The 20,611-nt window shown below is 54.5% G+C and overlaps 1 protein-coding gene across 4 annotated transcripts; it reads left to right on the top strand.

Moving 5' to 3' along the window:
* The first annotated feature begins 173 nt into the window (after nt 1-173).
* On the top strand, nt 174-19,464 carry IGSF9 (immunoglobulin superfamily member 9). 4 transcript variants are annotated; one of them, XM_077156607.1, is made up of 21 exons: nt 174-283; nt 2,763-3,022; nt 3,266-3,454; nt 8,569-8,721; nt 9,432-9,586; nt 9,786-9,903; nt 11,523-11,664; nt 11,759-11,904; nt 11,985-12,127; nt 13,409-13,549; nt 14,092-14,208; nt 14,416-14,566; nt 14,759-14,882; nt 15,139-15,314; nt 15,564-15,814; nt 15,976-16,060; nt 16,178-16,354; nt 16,602-16,644; nt 16,932-17,795; nt 18,021-18,148; nt 19,068-19,464. In XM_077156607.1, the coding sequence occupies exons 2-21, from the start codon at nt 2,965-2,967 to the stop codon at nt 19,247-19,249; spliced, it is 3,543 nt and encodes a 1,180-aa protein (XP_077012722.1). In that variant the 5' UTR covers nt 174-283; nt 2,763-2,964; the 3' UTR covers nt 19,250-19,464. The 4 variants fall into 4 exon arrangements, with proteins under 4 accessions (XP_077012722.1, XP_077012720.1, XP_077012721.1 ...); XM_077156605.1 differs by lacking the exon at nt 174-283 and adding an exon at nt 674-878; XM_077156606.1 differs by lacking the exon at nt 174-283 and having other exon boundaries at nt 2,357-3,022.
* Nucleotides 19,465-20,611: the final 1,147 nt, after the last annotated feature.

Here is a 20,611-nt window from a genome sequence, read left to right as displayed (position 1 = left end):
ACTAACTTTACTAACTTTTTGTGAGATTACCCAAGAGTCATAAAGCGCCTAGTCAGGGATCTGGCACAGTGCATGATCATTTATTTCATTCCTCCTTTTCCAATCTCCCGTGCCAGGGTGTCCGTCCGCTCACCGCAGCTCTGGGCCCGTGTCCCTGGGTCGTTGGCGCTGGGAGCTGCTGGAGCGGGAGCTAACTGCAACCCCGAGCTCGGAGCGCAGCCTTCCCCGGCAGCACGCTGTGGGAGGCGCCTGGGCAAGGACTGAGCGCTCCCCGCACAGACAGGTATTTCCAGTCCGGCGAGAGAAGAAATGGGTGGAGGTGGGGATGGCGAAGGGGGAAGAGATCCGACGAGCCCGGGAGCTAGATGGATCCCTTGGGAGGAGGGCGGGGAGTGCAGCCCTGGTGTTCCTGCCCCCGGGGCTCAGATTTCAGCCTTAGCTGCCGCCTCTCACGGCTCTCTAGCCCACTGAGCAGGGGAGAGGGTGGAAGGTAGGTTACGAAGGAAAGAGGCGTGCGCGGAGTCGGCCAGGAGGCCAGCGCTCGCAGCCCCCAGGAGCAGGGGCCTGACCCGCGAGCCCCTCCAGCTTCCGGCGGGAAGCGGCAGGCGTGCCCGGCCGCGCTCCGTTGAACAGTGCTCCACGAGGGGGCGACCTGACCCCACGTGCCACCGCGTCCTCCTCTCCCGAAACTACAACTCCCAGGCCCCTCGGGGGTCCCGCCCGCCTCGCCTCGCCTTCCGTGGGCTCCAATTGGCCGCCGCGGGAGGGGGACTGGCGGTCTCCAGGGCAACCGGAGGCGCTCGGGGCATCCGAGGAGGGGAGGCGGGTCCGCCCCCTATTGTGTGGCTGGGAGAGTGGAGCCGAGCGGTGCCGAGCAGGTGAGGGCAGGGGCGCCGGGCTGCGGAATGGAAGCCGGGGTTCTGGCCGGGGAATGGAGAACAATGCGGGAGTTCTGGGGGCCGGGAGAAAGCGAGAGAGTTCTGGAGAGCAGTGGAATTCTTTGGGGAGCAGAACTAGGGAAGTTCTGGGAGTGAAGTGGAATTCTTGATGAGGGGGGCTGCTCCCGAATGCTGGAGGAGTTCTGGAGATACACGGGGGGAGTTCTTTATGGATTCTAAGGGGATGGAGGAGGTCTAAGGGGCTGCAGAATACTAAGGGAGAAGGGAACTGTTGGGGGTGGGGTACCAGAAGGGTTTTGTGGCTGAGGCAGGAGAATTCCCAGGAGGGGAATTCCAGGAAAGGGAGGATGGGGGAAAGTAGAGGTGTGTGTGTGTGTGTGTGTTGGGGGGGGGGGGGTGTGGAAGAAACGGAAAGGGAGTTTTTTGAGGGGCAGAAGACCTTGTGGATTGGTGCAATTGGAAATCAAGTGCAAAAAATTGGAATTCTGGGATGGTAGTACCAGGAGAATGCGGGGTGGTGGGGAAGGGCTTAGAGGGGTCAGATTAGAAAGGTGAGAAAATGGTGGGGAGTGGTGAGGAGTTCAGAAGATCTAAGGAAATGCAGAGGTATTCTTAGGATACCTGGATTACTAAGGTTCATGGACAACTGAGCCCAGAAAGAATTGGGGGTTCCTGTGTACTTGGGAAAAAGATGTTTTAGAGAAGTATAGGTGAGCTGGCTGGCTGGGGGTGATGGGAGACGAGGAGACTGGTTACTGGTGATTTGCCAGGACTAGACCTACAGGGACATTAAACAGAGGCAAGGATCAAGCTGAGAGCCCCAGAGGATGTATTCTAGCTAGTCCAGAGCTATGAGGCTAAGGGTTGGGTGGAGTCCCCAAGGCAGAGTCCAGCTGGATTTGCCAGGCCAAAAACAGGGCCCCTGGGCCCCTGGCCCCTCCACCCACTTTTGGGACTACAGCTGTTCAGAGGTTCTACTCTGCATGGCCCAGGGCTCAGTTGTCCACCCTAGAGGCTCCCAGCCTTGTTTTTGGCTTCTCACGGACCATGCCCTTGGGGTTGGTTAAGGGAGAGTCAGGCCAACTCTGGAGCCCTGCGGATACTGGAGGGGAGTGAGTGGGAGGAATTTGGGTGAGGCACGTGGGTCATGGTGCCTGGCAGAGGAAGGCAGCCTGCCTGGCAGAATCATGAAGAGGAAGTGGTGCCAGCCGCCAGCCCTGGGACCTGCCCAGACCTGGAAGATACTGTCTGTGCCCCCCCATACCAGCAGTTGGGGGAGGGAGCTCTTCCTCACACAAATGCCTGACTAACTCACTGCCAAAGCAAGAGCACTGTTGGGAGGCTGAGTGGAGAAAAAAGCCCACGAGGTCCCTTGCGTCTAGGGTTCTTTCCAGAGACCTAGGAAATGGGGCAAGGGATTGTGTAGGGATGCTTTGGGGGCTAATGTCTGGGGAGGGGGGTGGGTAAGAGGTTTGATTCTAGACCAGGCTTTGCCCTTGACTGCTCTGTGTTCCTAAGCAAGACTCCAAGATCTGCAGGGTCCTTAATTGTCCCAGAACGGGTGGGGATGATGAGAAGACTAGTACTGCTTGGCTGTCTGCTACCTTGTTAGCATCAGAAGTGAGGGAAGAAAAGGGAGAGGAGGCTGGGACATGGGGACTTTTCTGGTGCTGGGGCTTCAAGGTCTTTGATCTTTTTGTATCACCACCCCCCATTACTGGGGATTACTGCTTGCTTCTGCTTCTCTGTCTCTCTCTAATGTCTTTCTCTAACTGTGGCTTCCTAGGGTCTTTCTCTAACTGGGGTTTCTTCTGGGCTCCAGTATTGGCTGACAATGCATGTTGCCTTGCATTTTGGATTTAGATCTGGTGGGTCTCCAGAGAACAACTTCATCTGGTGTAAAGTGAGCCAAGCCCCAACTGCCCAGAAGAGTGAGAGCTGAAATCTGTTACCTGAGGCCAATCCCAGGGATTGACCCCGAGCTTGCTGGGCTGTGGACATCCCTCGGCCCCTCCATCTGGGCCCCTGGGGACAGGAGGGGCTAGGCAAGCAGGCCAGCTGGGCTATGGTTTGGTGCTTCGGTCTGGCCATCCTCAGCCTGATCATCAGCCAGGGGGCTGACGGTGAGCTGGACCCCCTGGGCCCAAGAACTCCTTGGTATGGGGTGGGGCTGGGGGCTTCCCCAGAGGGGTTCTCTGTGGAGCACTTGAGAGGAGGGGGGGTGGAATAGGGCTGCTTCTGGAGAAGCTGGGGATTGCCCCCATCACCCCAAGGTATGTGGGACCCCGCAGAGATACCGATGGAACCTCCCCTCCCAGTTCTGACTCTGGTCCTCTGCTGTGCCCTCATGCCACCCACCTTTGCAGGTCGAGGGAAGCCTGAGGTGGTGTCAGTGGTGGGCCGGGCTGGGGAGAGTGCGGTGCTGGGCTGTGACCTGCTGCCCCCCGCCGGCCGGCCCCCGCTGCATGTCATCGAGTGGCTGCGCTTTGGATTCCTGCTTCCCATCTTCATCCAGTTCGGCCTCTACTCCCCCCGAATCGACCCTGATTACGTGGGTAAGAGTTATCCTAAGTGGGTAGTTGTGAAGTATCATCAATAAAGGGGGGCTTAGCGAGGGTGGGGCAAGACCTCTTCTTAGCTGCATTGTCCCCCACTTCTACTCCTTCTCCAACTCCCCTGCCCTAAATTAACTCTGCTCAAGAAGCGTGGCTCTGCTCCCAGGCAGTTAATTCATTGACTCGTTCATTCATTTACACACACACGCGCATGCATTGTAGTTGTGCTATTTAGAACTCCACGTGGGCTGTCCAAAGGAGACCCTGCAGCCTTATTCTCAAAATCCATCCAAATCCTCTAATCCCTCTTTCTAGAGCTTATCATGAAACTTCCTAGACTCCATCTTCATCTTCTGTAGTCTCCCCCCTTGGCCGTATGCTGGTGCCTGGCTGTGCTATCTGCTCACTCCCCCAGCTCCCCATCCCACTGTCTTAAATGCTAGCTCAGGGGTTTCCAGGCTTCTGTTTGGGACTCAGCCTGATTCTGAGCACAGACGAGTATGTATGTAGAGAAATGGGCTAGAGAGGGCCACCTAAAGATCAGCAAATGGACAGGGCTGGGCTGGGCTGCTGCTTCAGAGGGGTCCCGTACAGATCTGAAAATAGTGTATAGGCGTCACTGCGGTCCTTCTTACTGCCCCCAGCTGTCTTCCTAGGATGGCTCAGTTTTCTCCTAATCCCAAATGGAGCTTTAATCTCTGCGGTTCCGTGTAAGGTTGAGATTGAGATCAGAAGTTCAGTGTGTGGACCCTAAGCATGGGTCTGGGGCTGCAGGGACTTCAGGCTTTAGGGCAGGACAGTCTTTTTCCTATCTCTTTAGAGGAGGAACCAAGAACAGGCACCTGGAAGGATGGCAGGTGGGTGGGGATGAGGGTGGGACAGAGCACGACTGCCCTGTCTGTCTTTAGTTGGAGTCCTAGGAGAAGCCCTGGGATTGGCTGAGCTTTCAGGGTGGGTGGCCTGAGTAGAGGGTTAGGAGGCCCAGACAGGTGCTGGAGAAGGGAAGGGTTTATTTTCAAACTGGGGGCAGTTGTTGGCAGAGAGCCTGGTGGGAGGGTATGTGGCCATACAAGCCCTGTGGGAATTGATGAAAGCTGGCCCCAATTAGGACAAGTGGGAGAAAAAAAATCAACAGAAACGGCTGTGCCCACCCGCTCTCCTTCCCTGCCCTGCCTGCCCCTGCCTGGGGGGTTGGGGCTGCTGGGCTGAGGCTGGACAGATTCAGAATGTCGCCTGACTGAGGGCAAAGCAAGAGAGAGGTGGAGGAGAGGAGGAGGGAGAAGGTCTTTCCCGGGGATTTCACCAGGGGCATGTGAAACTCTTCTCCCCCTCATCTGTTCTCTGTCCTGTCTTGGGGTCCCTGAGGATGGCTGGAAACTTTGCCTACTGTGGGGTTTCTTTCTGTTCTTTGAGCTGCTAGGGCTGTGAGCAGTCACCCCTGGGTCTTTCCTCCTACCCCTACCCTTTGTTTCCCCACCCCCACCCCGCCCGCCAGCCTGGAGCGCCCCTGGAGCTCCCCGTCAGCCCAGAGCCAATCTAGGGAGTCACAGGGAAGGCCCCCTGAGCCCATTAACCCTTTTCCTGCCTCACTGTGTGGAAGGGGCCTCTCAGCCTTTGTGCAGGGGACTCTGAACTGCAGTTGCTTAGCAACAGGAGGTGGAGGTTGCTAAGGACAATGCTGTACTGTCATAAATCCTCTGGGCAAGTGAAGGGGAGATGGGCTGGGCACTTTGTGTGCGAGGCTGGTGGCCTAGGATGTGTGAGGAGCTGGGGAGAGAGACCGTTTGGACCTTTAGGGGTGACGCTAGAGGAAAAGCTTCTGGTCTGTGGACACGAAGCCATCTAGCAGAGGACACTGGGTTTATGGAATAGTACAAAAGTAATAAAAAGCAGTATAAAACAAATGGCAAGTGAGTACTAGGATGAATCAGCTGCTGTATGTAAGTTGCCCAGCACAGTGCTTGGCACATAGTGCTCGGTGAACAGTGACAGGCTGTGTCTGGGACCCAGGCACCCTGAATAGTAGGCTATTCTACTCCCGCTTTCCTGGGGTGGACTTTAGACCAATTCTTCTAATCCATGGGATGGGCTTTTGGTCTTTGACTTTTGTACTTTTTTGTGGGGGTGTCTCAAGATGCCCTGCACAGTAGAAGGCAAGTGACATTTCTCTCTTGTCCTGAGTTGTTTGACAAAAAACAACGACCTCATTTTCCCATTTGGAAACTCCTTTGCTCCCTCTAGTAATCTCCCCTTACAACCCTTTATCCTTCAAAACCCTCTGCTTAATCACATCCTCTCCCAAAGCCTTTCTTACTCCTCTTGATACACGGACTCTTGTGATGTCTAGGCACAGTCTGCATCATTGTTTGAACTTCTCTGAGTGTATTTGTGTATGTGAATTTGCACTAGTGTATGTGAGTGTGGGTTTCCCACGTTGGGAGAACTTGCCTGCAGAGCTGAGAGTCCTGTTTCCGTGGCAGCTCTCTTCATGTGGGAAGGTGGAGAGTGCAGCAGGCTCTGTCCCTGTGCATGGAGGTGGGCCCCCGGAGGTGGGCCTGGGACTCAGGGTGCCTCGGGTCTAGCAGTCCATGTTGCATAGAAGAGTTAGGACATGCAGTATGTATTTTTGGATATTTTGATTAACACACATCTGGAATTATCGCCCATTGGCTACTAACCTCTCCTACGTGAGACTATACTGAATGTGCTCAGTGCTGAGACTGGATCCTAACACCAGAGAACGATGGAAAATACACTGTAGTTGAAGAAGGCTTGGCTTTGTCACTTCCTGGCTATGTGGCCTTGGAAATAAATGTAACATCAGTTCCTTCATCTATAATGGAATTTTTACGAGGATTAAATATGGTGACAATGCTTAATATTGCATGATATTCAACGCTCATATTCAATGCTCAGTATTCCTTTCCTCTTCTTCCTTCTAGAAGATCACCATAATGAAAAATTACTATCATAGAGGACTTAGAAGAGGTTGCAGTCGGGGGTCTGCAGGGCTGGATGGCAAGGTAGATTAGGGCTACTGAGGGGTCCCTCAAGAGGGTGGAAGGGCGTGATTATGTTAAATATTTACCTGGTAGGGTGAGGCTTATCTCTTGGGTGGGTATTTAAACACCTAGCCCTTTAAACAGGTCCACCCATTTCAGAGAATCCACACCTCTGGGACGCTCTTGGAAGAAATAAGTCCCTTACCTAAGATGATAAAGCCAGACTCAACTTGATCGTTCGTTCTTTCCCTGATGGCTTTAGGCATGGGAGACTTATATTTTAGAAAGCTCCCTCTAACAGGATGCACGGGTAGTTTAGTGGTTAGAATGCCCGCCTTTCATGTTGGAGACCTGGGTTCGATTCCTGGACCATGCACCCCCTCCAAAAAAAAGTACAGAAAGCTCCTTCTCAAAGGAGAGTAGAAGCATGTTGGAGGGTGGCGGGCTGAGTGCGCTAGCAGCTTCACAATTTCTAGTATGAGGTAGTGTTTAGGGGCACAATCGACTTGTTTGGAGTGGGTGGGCACACTGCTAGAGGACCTGCCTTGGATCTGCATTTGATACCCCATAAGATTTAGAAAATGTAATTTTCTAAATTATATTTGGAGTGGGGATGGGCAATGGATGAATGTAAAGATTGGAGGGGGGGATGCTGAGGGAGGGAGACCTAATAGGCTGTTGGAATAACCCAGGTGAGAGATACTCCAGGTCTAAACTAAGGAGACAGTTGTAGAAAAGAAGAAAAATACACAGGGGGTAGAATTTCAAAGGTTTAATGACCAAGTAGACGTAGTGGTAATAGAGAGAGGCATCTAGGTGATAACAGGTTTCTGGTAGGGTGCCTGGGTACGCCGTGGTGCTGTTCACTGAAGCAGGGAGCTCAGAGGGCGGAAGAGTAAAGGTTGATGATGTGTTATCAGGTAAGGGATAGGCATAGGGCCGAGACTTGAACTCAGGCAGGTTTCTGATTTCAAATCTGGAGCTCATTCATTTATTCCAGCAACCTTATTTGAGCACCTGCCGATGGCAGGCGCTGAACTGGATGCCTTCCCTACATTATCTCTCCCTTCCACCCCACCCCACATTTTTTTCTCTCTCTCACTTTACAGAGGAGGGAACAGATGTTGAGAGAGAGGTTAAGGAACTTGCCCAAAGAAGTGCACAAAACTGGAAGCTTGCCTTGGTCTCACTGGCTCCTTAGCACGTGCCTTTCTCACTTGGCTGCACTGCCAGGGACCTAGGAAGCTGCCAGGGGGTAGGGCAGGGTAGGGTGCTGAGGCCTTGGGGAATGGGGGGCAGGCGGCAAACCTAGAGCCTGGCTGTGGCTCACTAAAGGTGGGAATGGGGCGTCTGCTTGTGCAGTGGCTGTGCAGCTTTGTGGAGCTCCATGTAGTCAGCCGAGGCCTCCATGTCCTGGGGTGTGTAGGGGATGGGGTGAGGCTGCTGCTGACTCGGCAGCCAGGCTGGCTGAACTCTGGCTACTCTAAGGCGCTTAGATTGCTGATAATAGCTCTGAGGGATTAAGGGGCTTTGGCAGGGAAGTTCTGTTCCCTGCTATGGCCTCAAATACTGCTGGGAATTCCTGGGTCAGAGTCCTCTGGCAGGAGGAGCGCCGCTGGGTGCCCACTACCTTGTCCAGTAGTTGGGGGTGGAGTGGGGGCAGAGATCCTGGAATAATTCACAGGAAAATGCTGACTCCTTAAACCTTTTCTCCTCAACAGTCCTGGAAGCTGGGCATAGTTGGGTGGAATTCTGTGCACCTGCTGCCCCACTGGGTTCTTCTTTATCTAGACTGGGCCCCAGCTGCTAAAAGGCAAGAGAGCAGGTGGGCCATGGTGGCTCAGCAGGCAAGAATGCTTGCCTGCCATGCCAGAGGACCCGGGTTCGATTCCTGGTGCCTGCTCATGTTAAAAAAAAAAAAAAAGGGCAAGAGAGCCAGAGGGGCTGGACCAAGGAAGCTGCCCCCCACAACCCCAGCCCCATCTGTGCCTCACCAGGCCCCACTCTAGAGACTGAGTCTGTTCCTCACCTCTTGAGAAATAACTAGGGGACTAGGGGTTTGGAACAACCATGGGACCCCTTCAGCCCCCTGATTCAGGGCTCCTCCCCCAGGGCGAGTGCGGCTGCAGAAGGGAGCATCGCTGCAGATCGAGGCGCTCCGGGTGGAAGACCAGGGCTGGTACGAGTGCCGTGTACTCTTCCTGGACCGCCACAGCCCCGAAGACGATTTTGCTAACGGCTCTTGGGTGCATCTCACAGTCAATTGTATGAAGCTGGGGACCAGGAGGTGGAGAAGGGAAGGGAGCTGAATGGTGGGGACCTCGGGTTGCGGGGAGAAAAGGGGAAGATAGAAATTCTCTTTCTGTCCACATGCAGTTCTAGTGCCCCACCCTTCCCGGCACTCGGTTTGCCTGCCCGTTCTTTGTATCCAGTCCCCCACTTTCAGTTCTTCAAATCTAAATCCATTCAGCCTCCCAGGCTCTGTCAGGAACTTCCCCTTCCTTCCTCTCCCCTGCTCCTCCTGCCTCTCACCTCTACTGGGCAGGGGGTGAGCTCTGATTGAAACGTAGCTTGCACGCCCGGAGTACTTTGCTTCTTTCAAAACACCGTTTCACCCAGTACTTCATTAATTCTCAACCCTAAAAAGCAGGGAAAGTGGGGACATAGAGAAGTTAGTTCCGATGCCACTGATTCATGGCAGAACAGTGTAGAACAGGCCTCCTGTCCCTACAATAGTGCCCTTCCTGAGTGTGCTTGATTGTGAACATCAACCCAGTTGCCACCTCAGCTGGCCAGTGTATGGGGATGAGCTCGTGCAATTCTCACTTGGCACTGGGTGCAGCAGACAGGGTGCCAGGGCAGGGGATTCCTGTGGGACTGGTAGGCCTGGTGGGCTGAGAGCTGCAGTGCTGAGTGGTCTGCCTCTTGGGGCTGATAGCCCTCCTGGCAACCCCTCATACCTCTCTCCCCGGCAGCGCCCCCTCAATTCCAGGAGACACCGCCCTCCGTGCTGGAAGTGCGGGAACTGGAGCCTGTCACCTTGCGTTGTGTGGCCCGCGGGAGCCCGCAGCCTCATGTGACATGGAAGCTCCATGGACAGGACCTTGGCCAGAGCCAGGGCTTGGTGCAAGTGAGCCTTGGGGCTGGGGCAAGTGGGAGCCTGGGAGTGGCGCTGGAGGATGGAGGGGGCCAAGGCTAGGCTGGGAGATGGCCAGGGGGAGGGGCTACAGCTTGACTTCCCAGAGGCTGGGGTGCTGCTTCCCTCTGCTGGCCTGTCTCAGAAGTGCAGGGTGTGGGCCGGCTGGGCCCTTCCTCACCATTTCCCATAGGTGCAGAACGGGACCCTGTGGATCCAGCGGGTGGAGCGAGGCAGCTCCGGGGTCTACACCTGCCAAGCTTCCAGCACCGAGGGCAGCGCCACCCACACCACCCAGCTGCTGGTGCAAGGTGCTCTCTGCTGGGGGTGTGGGGGGGATGGCTGGGAACCTCAGGGACCCCAGTGGGAGAGAAGACTGACCCATGGCTGGGGGCTGCACGAAGCAGGAGCGGGAGGAGGCCTTGTGCCTTGAGGACCGGGGCCCATGGAGTGTGAAGGAGCTCCCAGTGAGCCCTCTTGTGCTAATCTTAATTTTAAAAGGATCAGTAAATGGAGGAATAGATATTTGGTGCCCTGCAGTGTGGAATCGTGGAAAGGGCATGAGTGCTGCGGTTAGACTTTCTAACCGTGAGCTATTTAACCTTCCTGAACCCATTTCCTCCACTATATAAAGGCGTCCACATCTACCTCTCAGGACTATTCCAAGGATTTAATTAGGTAACTGCTGAGCCCAGTGATTAGCACATAGTAATTCCTGGCCAAGACCTTCCCTTTGGAAGGAAAGCTGACAAGTATGAGGTCTGGACTCTGCTTTCCCAGAGCATATTATTTACGTGGGGAAGTGAGAGTAATCTGTGAAGGAGAGGACCGCTGCTACCCCTGGCACTGGGGGGAGGCAGGACTGTGTAATTGAGTATAGTCTCTGACGTCAGGAAGTTCTGTAGATGAATCTTGCCTTCCCTGCTGACCTCAGGCATGTCACCTAGCAGTCTTCTCTGCCTCTGAGCCTTAATTTATTCATCTATAAAATGGGGACAATCATTCCTACCATAAAATGTTCTTAGGAAGAGTGAATGAAATGATGCAAGTAAAATGCTTACCATAGTGGCAGTAAGTGCTCTATCCATGTCAGCTTGTGTGCCATCACTGCTTATTACTGACTGCTCATCAGTGGAGCCCAGACAGGGGACAGAGCCATGGAACTGCAGTAGTCAGAGATGGTTTTGCAAGGGATAGGTGGCTTGGCCAGACCCTGAGGAAAGGGCATTCCAGGCTGGACAGAGCCAAGGCATGGAGATGGGGGCGAGCATGGCAGGGGGAGAGTGAGCTGACCAGACTGACCTGAGAAAGTCTGGAGGAGTAATGTATGAAGGACACATCGGTTGGCCAGGTAGGGAGGGTGGGATCATGAAGGCCCACACAGCTGGATGAAGATGTTTGAGCTTAACACAATAGGAAACAGGAGCTGTTGGAGGTCCTTGAACAGAAGTGTTCTCTGGCCTAACGTGCATTTCTGCAGGACTAGCAGCTGTACGCAGAGACTGGGGAGTCTACAGGCAGGGCTTGCTACAGCATCTTGGGGTAAGGGATTGGGTACCTGAATCAGAGTAGGAAATGTAGTGATTGAAGACTTGGCATATGTAGGTATATAAAGGATAAATGAGCAGATAGTTACAACTGACCCCCACTCCCTCACCCCCACATACACAGTTCCTTGGCACTGGAAAATGGGTGAATGGGATTCCCCCCCGTGAAAGAGAGACAACTGGGGAAAGGGAGCTTATCTGAGGTAGAGGATGAACTTTTGTTACATCCAAAAGTCAGGTCCTGTTTCAGTCCCCCAAGGTCCTGTACCAGCTGGCCCCCCTACTCCAGCGGGGAGAGCTGGGAAGAGCTATAGAAGGTGACTGTATGGGTCTGGGAAGGACTTTAGGCGAAGTCTACTTCCCTCTCCTTGTACTTCGCACAGGACCCCCAGTTATTGTGGTGCCCCCCAAGAACAGCACTGTCAATGCCTCCCAGGACGTTTCCTTGACCTGCCGGGCCGAGGCGTACCCTGCTAACCTCACCTACAGCTGGTTCCAGGACAGCATCAATGTTTTCCACATCAGGTGGGGCTCTGGATGAGTGTGCGTAGGGACTGCTGGATGGGGGAGCCCCTTGGCTGAGCAAGGCCAGGACCTCTGCCCTCACATGTCCTTACAGCCGCCTGCAGTCCCGAGTGCGCATCCTGGTGGATGGCAGCTTGCGGCTGCAAGCCGCCCAGCCCGATGATGCTGGCCTCTACACCTGTGTGCCCAGCAATGGCCTCCTGCACCAGCCCTCAGCGTCTGCCTACCTCACCGTGCTCTGTAAGACCCCAGTTCCTTCCCCAATCTCCTCCCTGCCCAAGCCCTCCTGCCCTGCCAACGTGCCACTGCTTCCTCACTAGACCCAGCCCAGGTGATGGAGATGCCTCCTGAGACACCCTTGCCAATAGGCATGCAGGGGGTGATCCAGTGTCCAGTTCGGGCCAATCCCCCACTGCTCTTCATCAGCTGGACCAAGGATGGGCAGGCCCTGCAGTTGGACAAGGTACAAGCTTGGGTCAGGCTGACAGAAGGTCTTAGAGTTATTCTGGCCAGAAGGACAGGTGGTATGCAGTTAGCTCAGTTTATTTCAGTTCAGTGATTCTGGAACATACATTTCTTACCAGGTGCATTGGGTGGGAGCAGGGGAAGAGTGGCACCCATTAAGGAGGCTTAAGCTTGAAGGGGAAGGGGTGATGGGCAGGATGGCAACATCTAAGGCCAGGGATGGAGTGTCTTCCTCTTACAGCTGGTTGAACATAGATCGACCAGCAGCCTCCAGGACTGTGGTGATGGCCTTTGATGGGTAGACAGACATTGCTTCAGAAATTGAGGCCCAGAGGTACAAAATATAGTATAGTGCGTTTAGAATAGTCCTCCAGTTTGGCGGGAGCAGGAGTGTCTGCAGGGACATGAATGGTGCAGAGAAAGGTAGAAAGAGAGGTTGGGGCTAAAAGCACGAACTGTGGGTGCCACACTGATAGTACCTCATTCCAAGGCAGTTGAGATCTTTTGTCTGCAGATTAAATTCCTTGAGGGCTAGTATTGAATCTTTTAATCATAGTAGGGTTTCTAGGATAGTAGACACTTTTATTGAATGTTTAAAAAAAGGTCTAAAGGCATTTGGAGCCAGTGAGGTTTTTTGGAGCAATGATTTGATACCATCAGAGCTGTGATCAGATGCTGAGTTTGTCAGATAGAATGGAATGGGAGAGACGATGTAGGGAGAGGGGTTCAGAGACTGTCAGAATGCCGGAGTGGGAGAGGAAGATGGAAGATGATGGGTCCTCATGCCCAGGCATAAAAGGACTTCTCAGGATGATGGACTTGGCAAGTATTAGTTAGGGGGAGGGAGGGAGAGAGAGGAGCCAAACTTTAGAAAGGAAGAAGATGGGGTCTTTAATAGAAACAGGGACACCAGGAAAGACTGACTGGTTTGGAGTAGAAGAGGCTGAATTTGGTTGCGGAGGGTTGAGAAGGCAGCTCGGTGAGGACCCAGCACGCAGGGCAGCGTGCCCCATAGGGCTCAAATCCAGGTGGCACCCTTCGGATTGCATTCTTTGAGTGCTGCCCCCTGGAGTTGCACAGTCACAGCCTTCATGTAGGAAAGAGAGAAATTGGGGGGCAGGGACTGGAATTCAGAGGGAGGGCAGGTCTAGGGGTGGGAGTCATGGAGTCATCTGCATAGATGTGGGTGTCTGATTCTGTCTGCCTCTCCTGTCTGTGCCTCTCCATCTAGCTCTTCCTTTGCTGATAATTTAGTTCACTATCTCCTCTTTGCCTGCAGTTCCCTGGTTGGTCCCAGGGCACAGAAGGCTCACTGATCATTGCTCTGGGGAACGAGGATGCCCTGGGAGAATACTCCTGCACCCCCTACAACAGTCTTGGCACTGCTGGGCCCTCCCCGGTGACCCGTGTGTTGCTCAAGGTGAGGCCCAGGGAGACCCGGGGGCCTGCAGCAGTGGGGCAGCTGAAGATGTATGGGGAGGGGTTTCCACATCTGTGGCTTTCCCGTGGTAGTCACAGTGGCAGCTGTCAGACGTCATCCCCAGAGGTTTTAGCAGAGATGGTGGAGGTGGGACATCAGTCACACACATACCCACAAAGTAAGAGAACAAAGGGTAGACTAGAAATGGCATACTACCTGCCCCAATTTTCTCTGACCTTGACCATGCTGCCTCCTCCTCAGGAGCTCTAGGGAGAAAGAAAGGAAAGCACAGGTGAAGGTGAAAGGGTGTTTTTAGAGTTTGGATATCTCCAGGGAGTCCTGCTCCAGCCCACCAGTCCTTGTCTAGCTCACCATTTCCAGAGACATAAAGCTAGAGAGAAACTGAGAGATGGAGGAAGAGTGAAACAGAGACATCACTTTGATGTGAACTGAGCCCCAGAAAGGGCAGATAACCTACCTGAGATAGCCAGGGAAGAGAGGCTGGGAGAGAGGCTCCTCTGAATGCCAGATCTGGCTTGCAGGCTCCCCCGGTTTTTATAGAACGGCCCAAGGAAGAATATTTCCAAGAAGTAGGGCGGGAGCTCCTCATCCCCTGCTCTGCCCGAGGAGACCCTCCTCCTACTGTCTCCTGGGCCAAGGTAAGGCTCCTGGCCCTGCTCCGTGTATACTGATGCTCACTGCACCCCTGCCTCTCTATCCCCAGGCCGGTCTGTGGGAAGGAGGTTGTAAGAAAGATGGCTGTTGGAGGCAGGGTGGGGGAGGAAACAAGCTTCTGGGACAGAGAAGTGGCATCCTTGGTGAGGGGTGGCTGCGTGTGTCCTCAGGGCTGACCAGTCGTTCCGTAGGTGGGCCGGGGCCTGCGGGGCCAGGCCCAGGTGGACAGCAACAGCAGCCTGATCCTGCGGCCGCTGACCAAGGAGGCCCACGGACGCTGGGAGTGCAGTGCCAGCAATGCTGTAGCTCGCGTGGCTACCTCCACAGATGTCTATGTGCTGGGTTAGTGACTGGGGAGTGGGACAGGGGACTGGGGAAAACCGTATGGCTCAGGAGACAGGGGAATCCTTTTCGGAGGCCCCTGGGGAATCATGGACATGCAGTACGGAGGGCAGAGGCCCTGGGGCTCCCCTTAGCTCTTCACGTTCCCTGATGCCCTGACCACCATCCCTCCCTCCATTCCTCTATCACCAGGCACCAGCCCCCACGTTGTCACCAATGTATCTGTGGCACCTCTGCCTAAAGGAGCCAATATCTCCTGGGAGCCTGGCTTTGATGGTGGCTATCTGCAGAGATTCAGTGTCTGGTACACCCCATTGTAAGTGACCCTGCCCTCTGCGCCAGCCTCACCTGTTCTTCACCCAGAATCTCTCTGCTCTTCCATTCTTTCTCCTATCCCTCTACCCCGGCTCTGCCCTAACTCTGCTTCCTTTTTCCCAGAGAATCTTAGGTATTCAGGGCCCCAGTCTTGAGACCTTGGATGGCTGAAGTTGGGGAGGGCGGAGGTCAGTTTTCTGGACCCCAAATTTTCCTGGTTTTCCTAGCTGATGCCCCCATTTCCTCATGTCTCCCAGGGCCAAGCGTCCTGACCGAGCCCACCATGACTGGGTGAGCCTGGCAGTGCCTGTCGGAGCTGCTCACCTCCTAGTGCCAGGGCTGCAGCCCTACACCCAATACCAGTTCAGCGTCCTAGCTCAGAACAAGCTGGGGAGTGGGCCCTTCAGTGAGATCGTCTTGTCTGCCCCTGAAGGTGAGACCTCTCACCCCACAGCGGCAGAGACAAGGGTGAGAAGGGCTGGTAGGGGATGGCCAGGCATAGGAGGACCTGGATGGGAGAGGGGCAGAAGCGCTGGGCAGCGTGGGGTCCAGAGAGCACTGTAGAAGATGATTTGGGCCTGTCCTCATTTTGGGGCTCTGGGAGAATGGATGGGTACATGGGAGCTGTGGGGTGGGGAGGATAGGAGATCCTATCTCTGACCTGCCTTTCTGTCTCCATCAGGGCTTCCTACTACCCCAGCTGCCCCGAGGCTTCCCCCAACAGAGACGCCCCCTCCCCTATCTGCCCCCCGAAGTTTGGTGGCAGTGAGGACACCCCGGGGGGTGCTCTTGCATTGGGACCCCCCAGAGCTGATCCCCAAGAGGCTGGATGGGTACATCCTGGAAGGACGGCAAGGCACCCAGGGCTGGGAGGTGCTAGACAGGACTGTGGGAGGCTCGGAAATGCAGCTGCTGGTGCCAGGTCTCATCAAGGTATGTGTGGGAGGTGGGCACAGGGCAGGGCGTGTTCCCTGCTCTATTCCCAGAACCTGATCTCACCCCGAGTGGACCACCTTCACTTCTGGCCTCCTGTCTCACCCCTTACGCCCGGCTGGGGCTATGCTGAGCCCTAACCCCCTTCCTGGCACCTGCAGGATGTTCTCTACGAGTTCCGCCTTGTGGCCTTCGCAGGCAGCTACGTCAGCGATCCCAGCAACACGGCTAACATCTCCACTTCAGGTGAGAACCGGGTGGCAGGAAAGGGCCCGGGGAGTGGGCAGGTGGGGGTGGGGGTGGGGTTACGCGACTTGCCTGTGAAATCTCGGACACTGACTCTCGCCCTGGCCCCTCGCCCAGGCCTGGAGGTATACCCGTTGCGCACCCAGCTGCCGGGCCTCCTGCCCCAGCCGGTGCTGGCCGGCGTGGTGGGCGGGGTCTGCTTCCTGGGCGTGGCTGTCCTCGTGAGCATCCTGGCCGCCTGCCTAATGAACAGGCGCAGGGCTGCCCGCCGCCGCCGCAAACGCCTTCGCCAAGGTCTGTGCGCGCGTTGTCACCCGGCCGAGCGCCGCCCCCCTTGGAGGACCCTCCATCAGCCCCCCACCCCACCTATCCGACGAAACCATCCCTTCCTCCTGCGTGGTTCCGTCCTTGCCTACCATCCTTTTGCTATCAGAGGGCTTCTCCGTGGGGCCGGGTTCCTAGCGCGGGGTGAGAGGGCCTGTGCCTGGGGTTTGGGAGGCGCTGATCTGTTGCCTGTGTCACCTGCCGTTCTCATGTGCAGATCCTCCGCTTATCTTCACTCCGCCCAGGAAGTCCGCTCCATAGTAAGTCTCTCCACCATTGCTTTCCACCGCCTTCCCATTCACCGCGCACCCAGCTGCTTCTGCATGTTGGGAGGGGCACAGAAGTTAGGGGGAGGACCTTGGGCAGTCCTGTAGCCTGTGCCTTGGCTCTGCCCCCACCCCTCCACTCCTCCACCCTGTTGGTCCTTGACTCGCTTGCTCTTGCTAGCTCTCCTCTGTTGTACTCCAAACCTCTCAAGGCCTGAAGCTGGGTCCTGGGAGGGGGACTGGCCCCCTACCACAGACCCTGACTTCCTGACCCTCCCCAGCTCTGCTCCAGCCTCTGGCAGTCCTGACAGCGTGGCGAAGCTGAAGCTCCAGGGTTCCCCAGTCCCCAGCCTGCGCCGGAGTCTGCTCTGGGGGGAGCCCACCAGCCCCTCCAGCCCCCCTCCAGATCCTCCACCCAGCCGGGGGCCCTTACCCTTGGAGCCCATTTGCCGGGGCCCAGATGGGCGCTTTGTGATGGGACCTAATGTAGGGGCCTCCCAAGAAGGGTCAGACCCAGAGCTGTCTGAACCTCAGACCCCAGCCTGGCATCAGGCCCCATCTTTTGACTGCAGCAGTAGCAGCCCCAGTGGGGTGCCCCAGCCCCTCTGCATTGCAGATATCAGCCCTGTGGGTCCCCCTCCAGCAGCCGCCCCCAGCCCCCTGCCATGTCCCAGTCCCTTGCTCCAGTACCTGAGCCTGCCCTTCTTCCGAGAGATGAATGTAGATGGGGACTGGCCCCCCCTTGAGGAGCCCAGACCTGCTCCAGCCCCAGATTTTATGGATACCCGGCCTTGCCCCACCTCATCTCTCCTTTGCCCCCCAGAATCCCCCTCTTTGTGCTCCAGGACAATGCTCCCTGGGGCTACGGTAGGGGCTGGGGTCACCCCAGAACTCCCTTACACAGCACCGGGTGACTGGACACTGAGGGAGAGGCTGCTGCCAGGCCTTCTCCCTACCGCTGCCCCTCGAGGCAGTCTTACAAGCCAGAGCAGCGGGAGGGGCAGCGCTTCCTTCCTGCGACCCCCCTCCACAGCCCCCTCTGCAGGAGGCAGCTACCTCAGTCCTGCTCCAGGGGACACCAGCAGCTGGGCCAGTGGTCCTGAGAGGTGGCCCCGAAGGGAACATGTGGCAACAGTCAGCAAGAGGTGAGGGCAGTCCCTGGCCATCCCTGTTCTTTCTTATTGTCTCTTAGCCTCCTTCTGGTGCCATCTGCCTTCTGTGCTCCACCCTGGAACCAGGGTAAGCTTTTGCTGAGATCCAGGAATCTTCAGGAAAGCCGGTGGCTCAACATGAGTTTGGGGACCCCAGGTCCAGCTTTTCTAACCAGCTAGATTCCTCCACCCATGCCACGCATTTGTCTCCTTTAACAGGAGGAACACATCTGTGGATGAGAACTATGAATGGGACTCAGAATTTCCTGGGGACATAGAATTGCTGGATACTCTGCACCTGGGCTCAGCAGGCCTCCAGCTCAGACCTGAAACTGAACCACAGCTAGGTATGTGAACCTTCCTGGCCTCATTGTCCCAAATCCCCCTGCAGCCTTAGCGGTGCAGTCTGTTCCTAGTTAGGCCCTGTCCTGCCTTGGAGCCCACTTTAGACTGTGTGCCAGGCTGCTCTGTCCTGGACTATATCTTGTCCCCCTGGCTCATCTGCACTGGAAGGCACTGGGGAGCTTTCCATCTGAGCTCTTCACTCAGTGAACTTCAAGGTTTCTTCCTCCTCTTATTCTCCTGCCCACTTCTTTATTTTTATTTATTAATTTAAAAAAATTTAACAAACTAAAACATTAGCACATGATCATTCTGTTCTACACATATAATCAGTAATCCACAATATCATCACATAGTTGCATATTCATCATTTCTTAGAACATTTGCATCAATTCAGAAAAAGAAATAAAAAGACAACAGAAAATTTATAAAAAAATAAATAAAACAGAAAAAAAAAAGATTATACATACCATACCCCTTACCCCTCCCTTGCATTGATCACCAGCATTTCAAACTAAATTTATTTTAACATTTGTTCCCCCTATTATTTATGTTTATTCCATATGTTCTACTCATCTGTTGACAAGGTAGATAAAAGGAGCATCAGACACAAGGTTTTCACAATCACACAGTCACATTGTGACAGCTGTATCATACAATCATGTTCAAGAAACATGGCTACTGGACCACAGCTCTACATTTTCTGGCAGTTCCCTCCAGCCTCTCCATTACATCTTGAAGAACAAGGTGATATCTACTCAATGCATAAGAATAACCTCCAGGATAACCTCTCCACTCTGTTTGGAATCTCTCAGCCATTGACACTTTGTCTCATTTCCCTCTTCCCCCTTTTGGTGGAGAAGGTTTTCTCAATCCCTTGATGCTGAGTCTCAGCTCATTGTATCTCTTGCCCACCTCTTGCAGGTGCTAAGACCCCAGAGGAGGGCTTCTCCCTGAACACTGCCCACGCTGCCGGCCCTGAGGCCCGCTGTGCTGCCCTCCGGGAGGAATTCCTGGCCTTTCGCCGCCGCTGTGATGCCACTCGGGCCCGGGTCCCAGTTTATCGACAGCTGGTCCCCCAGCCTGAACAGGCCACTCTGCTGTGAAGAGTCCTAGTGCGAGCCTGGGCAAGGGCACGTGGGCCCTGCAGAGGAAGCCCCCAGCAGACCCGGTTCTGTTCTGACCTGGGGCCCAGGCACTGACCCTGAGGGTGGCCTTGGGCTGGGATATATATGCTGCCCCCTAAGGGTGGGTCTGGGGATTGGAACAAGGTTTTGAGGTTTTGTGTGTGTGTGTGTGTGTGTGTGTGTGTGTGTGTGTGTGTGTGTGTGTGTGCGCGCGCACGTGCGTGTGGTGTGGTGTGGTGGTGGTGTTTATAGTGTGGGTGAGGTTTTTTACAGATGAATAAAATTTGAAAAATTTTTCTGTGTGTTGTTTGATCTTGAATGTGAGGGAGAGATGGGAAAATTAATCTCACCAAGTGGAGATGCATCACTGAGTGCCTACTGAGGGCCAGCCATTGCCCTTGGGAAATTTGTTCTAGTCAGTGAGGCAGACAAATACCATAGGACATGGTAAGTTCTGTGATAAAACCATGTGTTATTAAGTTAGCATAAAGGAAGGAGTTTAGTTCGACTATGGAATGCTTACAGGGACAAATGCTATATGTGGGGAACACCTGGGTGCCTTGAGGCGCATCCCCACATATACTGGTTTGTTAAATACTGCTGGAATGCAATGCATCAGAAATGGAACAGCTTTTAAAAAGGGAATTTATTCAGTTGTAAGTTTACAGTTCTAAGGCCATAAAAAACGTCTAAACAAAGGCATCCAGAGAAAGACACCTTGGCACAAGAAGGCTGATGTCTGTCACGTGGGAAGGCACATGGTTGGCGTCTACTGGTCCCTGTTCCCAGTTCTGTGGCTTTGAATTTCTGATGCCAGTGGTTTCCTCTCTTAAGTATCTGCGGGCCTTCACTCAGCCACTCCAGGGTAAAACTGGGTTCTGGCTTACTTAGTATCCTATGGGGAGGCACATGGCGACACCTGCTCTCGGTTGGCACTCCAAGCATCTCCAAATGTCTGTGTTCAGCTAGTAAACTAATTAAGACCCACCTTGAATGAGACTCAGATCTCCGTCTAATCAAAAGGTGATGCCCACAATTGGGTGTGTCACATCTCCATGGAAACAATCCAGTCAAAGGGCTTCCACCACAATATTGATTCAGGATTAAAAGAAACATGGTTGCCCCATAGGGGTGGATCAGAAAAACTACATGGCTTTCTGGAGTACGTAACACCCTCAAACTGGCACACCACAGAAAGCGGTAATAACAGTAATAGCTAACATTTGAGAACTCACTATGTGTCAGGTGCTGCTTTAAATTCTTTGCATGTCATTTCATTTACTCCCCTCCAGAATTTTATGATGCAGGTAACTACCATCAGCTCTATTTTATGGACTAGGA

Source organism: Tamandua tetradactyla, chromosome 4 (genome assembly GCF_023851605.1).
Source record: "Tamandua tetradactyla isolate mTamTet1 chromosome 4, mTamTet1.pri, whole genome shotgun sequence".
NCBI classification, from domain to species: Eukaryota; Metazoa; Chordata; class Mammalia; order Pilosa; family Myrmecophagidae; genus Tamandua; species Tamandua tetradactyla.
The sequence above is the reverse complement of the archived record's forward strand: the minus strand, read 5'-3'. Positions and strand labels throughout refer to the sequence as shown.